The 7,868-nt window shown below is 34.6% G+C and overlaps 2 protein-coding genes across 5 annotated transcripts in view; one reads left to right on the top strand and one right to left on the bottom strand.

Annotated features, from left to right (window-relative positions):
- Positions 1–681: 681 nt before the first annotated feature.
- LOC124454317 lies at positions 682–3,259 on the bottom strand. 2 transcript variants are annotated; one of them, XM_047005138.1, is made up of 4 exons: positions 2,819–3,259; positions 2,156–2,364; positions 1,560–1,784; positions 682–1,300 (listed from the first exon to the last, which is right to left on the bottom strand). In XM_047005138.1, the coding sequence occupies exons 2-4, from the start codon at positions 2,295–2,297 to the stop codon at positions 1,071–1,073; spliced, it is 597 nt and encodes a 198-aa protein (XP_046861094.1). In that variant the 5' UTR covers positions 2,298–2,364; positions 2,819–3,259; the 3' UTR covers positions 682–1,070. The 2 variants fall into 2 exon arrangements, with proteins under 2 accessions (XP_046861094.1, XP_046861093.1); XM_047005137.1 differs by having other exon boundaries at positions 2,156–2,461.
- A 2,730-nt stretch (positions 3,260–5,989) lies between these two features.
- Positions 5,990–7,868, top strand: part of LOC124454318 — a 3,588-nt gene continuing 1,709 nt past the window's right edge. For 2 of the 3 annotated variants that reach the window (XR_006951397.1, XR_006951396.1), the window contains exons 1-3: positions 5,992–6,185; positions 6,561–6,616; positions 7,040–7,127. Coding sequence is in view for 1 of the 3 variants with exons in the window: in XM_047005139.1 (XP_046861095.1) it covers positions 6,160–6,185; positions 6,561–6,616; positions 7,040–7,127; positions 7,307–7,469 (333 nt within the window). In the remaining 2 variants the exon portion in view is untranslated. Of the gene's footprint in view, positions 6,186–6,560; positions 6,617–7,039; positions 7,128–7,306; positions 7,486–7,868 lie in introns of those variants that run through there. The other variant, XM_047005139.1, reaches the window with a different exon arrangement.

The following is a 7,868-nucleotide window of genomic DNA, read 5'->3' on the forward strand; positions in this document are numbered from 1 at the left end:
AAACATGTATTCGCAGAAAAACAAAACCGACGCCAATATCTAAGCACTTGCGTACAATGGCTAAGTAAGTACACCAATGGGCGATGTAATAAAAAAGAGAATTGCTTTCAAAAGTTATGTATTAATTGCAACAGTTAAAACTTGACAAGCCCTAGGTATACCTAAAACTATCTAAATGATGTCAATAAACTCTAAAACTGACTTAACTGAACCTTAAATAAACGACAACTACGTCAGTGAAACAGTCAAGACATACGTACCAATAGAAACCTAAAAAAGAATTTTGAAAATTTATCTTGCACTATATTAATACAAGAGCACGATTGTTATAAAATTTAGCTGTCAGCTTCGTCAATAACTTTTTCAATCTCGTCTAACGTGATTTCATTCGTTTCATTACGGTAACTATATACGGTAAAAGCTATATACGGTAAAACACCGAGGGAAAAAGATATGCACGGTAAAACACCGAGGGAAAATGCTATACGGCAAAACACAGACGGAAAAACATATATACGGCAAAACATCGAGGGAAAAACATACATATGGCAAAACACCGAAGGAAAAACATATATACGGCAAAACACCGAGGGAAAAACATACATACGGAAATACACCGAGGGAAAAACATATATACGGCAAAACACCGAGGGAAAACCTATATACGGCAAAACACCGAGGGAAAAAGCTATACGGCAAAACACCGAGGGGAAAAAGCTATACGGCAAACGCTGTATAAACGCTAGATTTTTTGCACTTAAACGCTGTGAAAAAATCCTATACATCGTCATCATCAACTGCAAGAGAATGAGATAGTACATTTTCAACCACACTGGACTCAGTGGTCGAAATATACTTCATAAAGGAACTCAGGTACATATCTTCTGAGACATAATCTTCGCCAAAAAGACAGGAGCACAAGAAAACGCGAGAAATTTTGATTCGAAAACAGCGTTCTTGAGTGTAACCTTTCACAAGATTTCTAGCTATCGCTTGCCACTTCTCCCTGGAAACGTCATGACGAATCACTGGGACTCGTTCATCCTCGCCTAACATGAAACTATTTCATTCTAAAACAGAGAAAATGCATCCCTGACAACAAAGACTGCTTCGCCCTTTTCCTCGACACCTCTGGAATCTATCATCTTGACATCCACACACTTCTTTAAAATATCACCTTTTTCAAAATAGTGCAGCAAGTCAGCTTTCACATTACAACGATGAATAAGCAACACTTCTCGCTCCATAACTTCATTTGCTATACTTTCTGGGACAAAAGTAGCCCCTTCAGAACTTTCACCTGCAATGTACAACACTTAATATAGTAAAGATGGGTGAAAAGCCACAACATTTCTGACTGTTCTATTTTCAAATTCCATTCATCCACTTTCTTTGAATGAATTCCTAATGGCACAATCATCACAATACCCAATCAACATTTCATGAAATATTAATTGAACATCAAATTAGTGGATATTTTTCTTCTATACTATATAACTAGAACATCTTTTCCGTAAAAAGACAGACAAGAACAAGTAGACTATATAGTACTCACAAACCTTGGAAAGTATTCATCTCAAAAGCATCACAATTTTGGAGGTTCTCCAGTGCATGTGGTGTTAAAGTTGCATCATCAATAGATGACGGTCCAACCAAATTTGTGGAATGTGATTCTTCTCCAAGCTGTGGTTCTGTGCACAATGATTCATTTTGAGTCTTTGTTAGTCTGATTTCTTCCAAATCTAATTGCTCTTCCACAACATCATCAACTAATTCATTAGCAACTACAAAACAAATATTTGTATTTTTATCAAATATGTAACTTATTTAAATAAAGATTGTTGCATAACACACTTTTGCTGATTTCCTTATGCACTCATATTGGAATTCTCAAGTATAACATCTAAATGAATGTTGATCTTTTACAATATTAATGTGTAATATTCAATATTAGCTCCTTATAAAGTAAGTGTTTAATTTTATTTGTATCATGATAGTTTCATAAAATTAACCAAATGGTGCAAAAATTATTATATACTTGACCTTACAGAATTACTTTGATTGTTAAATGCTCATAATTAGGTATTAGTCAACATTAATAAATTGCCTACACATTAACAAAGTGTTTTTAAGAATTGATAGAAAACCTCCTCACTTTCATAATCCAAAGTCTTGCAAAGATACAAATTGACACTACTGCATGGCCTGCCAAGGCACTCCTTGTACTTTTCTACAGAAATTGTTTCTGTTGTGCCTGGTAAATATAAAACTCCATATCTGGGTACAACAAAACCCATTCGGAACTTTCATCATGGAGTTGCTTATTGTGAGCCAGTTGCTTCTCCACCCAAGCAGTTTTTATGACTACATGAGAATCACATTTTTTTACATCAATAGGAAGAAGTGAGTCTCGCTTAATTTTCAAATGATTCCCATCCAGCTCAATCATTCCAATGTTTATCTGGGGTGGAAAAAATATCCAGTTACTAAGTGTTCATGATCTGGCATCACAAAATGTTTCATGAAGAATGAAAAAATAATTAGACATTTTAATGGAAAATACTATTCATCCTTCTCCATGAAAACCTGAGCCTGATTTTTAAAGCATGCAACAAAAGTATTATTGTGTTGATTCGAATGACTGCAAAAAAAACAAAATTCCTATAGCAGCATTTTATATTTCAGCTTAAATAGGTGGGAATTACATAACTAATAAATAGATAAAAACAAGCATTGACTATAATTATTCACTACCATCACCCATCCTTCAAATAATTATCGACATGACCTATTTGCAGAGGTAGTAATAATCACAAACCTTGACAGTCTCATTCTTCTTTCTCTTTTTCGTGGAGACAAAACGATCTTGACGCTTCCTTGTCTCAACAGTGGCAAATGAAATATCTGCCAAATACTCTTTAAAAGTCAAAGGTTTGGTGGCACGAGGATCAGTAGAAGGCCCAGCTGATGTTGATGGATCACTATTCCGCAAGGTCTTTGATTCGTCAGACTTTTGAAGATCCGTCCCACAGTTAGCACAAAAATTACCGCTTGTATTTAGTGAACTCCCGCATACTGTACAAAACATGGTGTTCAAGTTCACATTACCAACAGACGGGAAAGATAATACGAACATATACATGAACGCTAAATGTAATAAATACCTCACGAATGTTTTGTATTTATCTTACTTTCTCGAAATAAAACGAAAATATAAGAATATGAAAATATTCTGCACTTCGGCAACTTTGTAAATTCAGAACACATTTGGCTGGCAAATTAACCGGATATGAATTTTGTATATTATAATTTGTGTTCGTGCATAGAGTCCTTAAGTGGTGACGTCACGTTTCCATGGTGTTAAAAATCTCAGTTCCAAACAAGCGCCCCATTCGATTCAAAATGGAGACATTATCCATCGCTTCGCTTTTTTCTTTCTTCTCAGAAGAAGAGAAATATGTAAAAAAGGGGGAAAACCACTTTAAGTCAGATCACATTGAAGCATTTACTTACCAGCAGAGTGTTTTACGAGGAGAAGTACACGCAAGAATGAAACAAAAGGTTTATAAAGTGACGGTGAATGTCAAATGTCAAGATTAAGTTTTAGACTGTTTTTGTTGCCCAAATGAACACGAGGGCGAGATTTTTTCTAGTAGTGAAATGAAAAAAGGCTTGTTAATAAACGATTTGTTTTAAAAAATAATGATACTCGTCGGTTTTCAGTCCTCAAATTGACCTACCACTACTAGTTTGGTGTGAGGGAGTTGTGGTAACAGGCTATACACATATTTGCATTTTTATTAATAAACACAAGGATAACATGGTATTTAAAAGACATGGAAAAATGGTACATCATTTAATGTTGTTTTCCTGGGGGGGGAGGGAAATTCCCTTATAACAGTGATGGGATGCTCATGGAAAATATTCAGAAAGACTCCTCAAGGGTAACTGTGGGCAGTACTTGCTTTTATTTTTATCTCCAAAAAGTCATCCATTGTAAAACATATGTCAAAACTTTTTTTAACTTCTGTTCTCCTAAACATGATAAAAGAATTCTCGCAGTGATGTAATTTGACACCCTATGTACACCCAGGCTGTACCAGATGATAAATATTGCAATTCCTAGGAGGTAAAATCATCCCTTTACTGTTATATTAGAATGCTACCTCTAGCTGTATTTTCTTCTAAGTAAGCCTCAGTCTACAAATTATTTTATTTCTATTTGAACAACAATAATTATTAAAAAACTGTCCAATGTAGTCTTCAAGCATAAAACTACTCAAAAACCATATGTTCACAATCCCTCTTTGATGAAAGGAAATTGCAAATTTACAAGTGCCGCCCATAACTGAAACAAAATGTCAGCATAGCAGCACAAATACGAAGGAATGATGCCTAAAATTTTGAAGTCTTTCAGCCTAGCATTGGCTCTTTTGACATGACTCCGTGCTTTAGCTATAGCTTTTGTTTTCTTGACCTCACTCTCTGTACAACATCCTGGATAAGGAAACCCTTGTCCGCCAGAATCATATCTCCAGCTGTCAAGTGATTAAGGAGTCCAGACTGTTGCACAGCCATTACTGACATTAGTAATGACTCCATTTGGTGCAACACCAACTATTACCTTAAAGGAATTCATTCCTCTGTATGATAAATAGGTGGCATTTTGCTGACTCATCAATCCCGGTGCAGCAACCTCAATATCTGTGCAGTCTATAACAATCCGACAGGATTCAAATTGCCTGAAAGAGGAGGGTGCAGAGATCTTGTTTTTTTCCAGGGATGGAATCGACGTCATTAGGTCATCAAACAAAATTTCATGCAAAACATGAGTGAATGCTATAACAATGTTAGAAATTGTGGCCACACTACAATGAAACAATTGGGTTAGGTGTAGCTGAGTGTAGTTCTGTCGTACTTTCATTAAAGTGATAAAAATTTGATCCTCAAAATTGATGGATTATACCTTCCAAAACACTAAGATTTAAGGTTTTGGCTACGGAAAATACAAAGCGACCGTTAAAAAGACAACTAGCTGAAGCTTCTATAATTCAGTATTCGATGATTCTCCATCATGTCCTGATGTCAACTCTTCACTTGAATAGAGTCCGTAAATCTCACTTAAAATCACGTAATTCATCAAATTTTCACCGATTAAGGAATTCGTTTTGAATATCAGTTCGTACCTTATGAGTCAAACCCATCTCTTGTACTCGTCGTTCTGCTTTGTAGCGCTTGGAAAAGCGAAGAACTTGCAAGTGTTGCCCTCCGACGAATGGCCACATGTAGGAGCAAAACAGTAAACCATTTTGCCCGTTTGACCCGCGTCCTTTACACTTCTTCAACAAAAGTTGATCCTTTGGATGACCCTTTAACCTTTCCTGTTTTTTTTTATTGTCTTTTGTGGGATTACACTGGATAATTAAAGCTTTAGACATTCAAAACAAAGGAAGCCTGTCCAAAGCGCTCGCATAAGATATTTTGCTTAGAACTGCATTTTTTAGCGCCATGGTAACGAGACGTCACAGGACTCTATTTGAAATTGTGTTTGCATATTATAATTTTCTTTGTGTATTTGAATTTGTTTTTGTGTATTGCACCTCTGGGCCACCGCAAATTACTGCTAGTAATACAGTATTTTGAGATAATAATGCGTTAAATGAAACAAATGCCTTTACGTCGAACTTACGAAATTTGATTGCGTATGGTGATTGTTGTGCTGAACTGCTTTTGATACAAGGTTCAATCAACTGACTCAAGTAGAGAACCATTTTTGGAACAAATAACATTGTGAAGTTCGTGCTAATGCAGTTTCAATAGTTTTCTCACTCCAAAGCTTGTTTTTTAATCGAAGATGATTTCTTATTATGTTCTGAAATTGTTCAATTTACAAACTACTCAATTCTTATCCACTTCCACACTAAAGAGTGGAGATTATGAATGAGTTGATTACACATCCTGATGATAGTGCAATGGTAAACATCATTGCAAATACGAGATATGATCCAGTGTAATGACGCCAACGCGCGAAACTTTATAAGATTATTCAACTACATAATGAAAATCATGTTAAAACCACGAGAAGTTAAACTTGAATCCTAACTTCATTAGTATTTTCTCTGATAGCATATTTTTTAATTTTGTAAATATGCATTAAAGATGACCTCTAAGCGAAAATCTAAAAGGTAAGAATTCTAAAATTTGTTACTTGATTCCAATTTGTACTATCACTACTATGGTATGGCATATGGGTGAAACAAGTTTTACTGTTGGTTGACAATATTGGTGATTAATAAAGTAGGGACTATTTTCATATTAGAATTTATAATTTTTATTGCCTATTATGTTATATTTTTTAGATGTTCATCGTCCAGCTTTGTGCAGTCCTGAAAAGAATTCTTGTTGTTGGTGTGTTACTTGACTCTGATGATCAAAGGATGTCAAAATGTCAATTATTAACAACACCAACAGTCGTTTTCAGGACTGCTCGAGCCTTGAAGATCTACATCTACAAGCATTTAGCTTTACTCATGTTTTATTTTTACCATCATCTCTTGCAGGAAAGGGAGAAAAAATGTTAATTATACTGATATGAGCTCCAATTGTGAAAGTGATGGTAATGTATTGTACATACGGTGATCTCATAGCTACGTAGCTATTAATGAAAATATAATTGCTCTGTTTTACAGTAAAGTATGTGGTTATACACTCTGGTTTACATAGGTAGGAGAAGGGTACATTTTATATTGTATCAGTTTACATGTACCTACATAGACACTGTTCAAAAAAATACTGATGCAACAAATGTGAATGTAGGCCCCATAATTATTTGCTGGCTGCATGATTGATCTAGTGCACTATTAAACATTTTACATTGTTTTATTGTGAAAAAGTTGAGATTATTAATTTGGTAGATATGCAATAAATATACACGGGGATCCATACTTTACTTCCTTTTCAATGTCATGCCTGTATGTTCTAATTTCTCTTGTTTTAAATTGCTAAGTTTTTGTATTTATGACTTCATGATATGTTTCAGATGATTTTGAAGTTGATTTTGAACCACAAACAAAGAAGGCGAAGCATAAAGAGAAGGAAATGAACAAAGAGAAGAAAGGCGAGAGAAGGTGTGACCCAAAAATAGATTTTTAATTTTGGCTAAAGGGCATCATGCTGTTTTACACAGATATTATAGTACATCTATAATCCTTTATAAGCCTTTGCTTTGCCTTGTGTAATCCAATGTACACACTAATTTCTTCAATGTGTGATACAACAACGTCATGAGATTTTTTTCTATTGTAAGGCCTTCCGTTTGTGAAAAGTTGTACCAAAGAGATATAGAAAAAGCAATTGAAATGTCACTAATAAATACACCTTATGACAGAAAGGATAATGATGTTAGACAAAATGAAAGCAGTCATATCAAAATAAATAGTGAAGGTATCGGTATGCAAAATTATAAATGAAACTGTGAAAAGTGATTACATCATGAAAGAGGAAAAAAGGTTGGGAAGCTGCCCTAATCTACGCAGTAGTGAAGTAAATCCAATTCAAACAATGATTTTAGAATTTTTAAAGTTTTTCATTGTTAAGCATTATATAATGCTGTCTTACATTGACCTCAAATTCACATTTTTAGTAAGACTCTTTTTCCCCATCACAAAGCCCTTAATTTTAAACTCAGAATGTTTACAGAGTAATCAGTCAAAAGCACAAGTTTTGAAAATGACAATTTTGTTATACTGTCCTAAATGAGGACATAGAAGGATTTTCTCAGAGTTTTAAAAACTAGTCACCACTCTTAGTGGTCTGAATTTAATTGTTAAATTTAGGCACATAGTAGCATATATCCACCAATCACAGTT

Source organism: Xenia sp. Carnegie-2017, unplaced genomic scaffold, assembly GCF_021976095.1.
Source record: "Xenia sp. Carnegie-2017 unplaced genomic scaffold, XeniaSp_v1 HiC_scaffold_3, whole genome shotgun sequence".
In the NCBI taxonomy this organism is placed as follows: Eukaryota; Metazoa; Cnidaria; class Anthozoa; order Malacalcyonacea; family Xeniidae; genus Xenia; species Xenia sp. Carnegie-2017.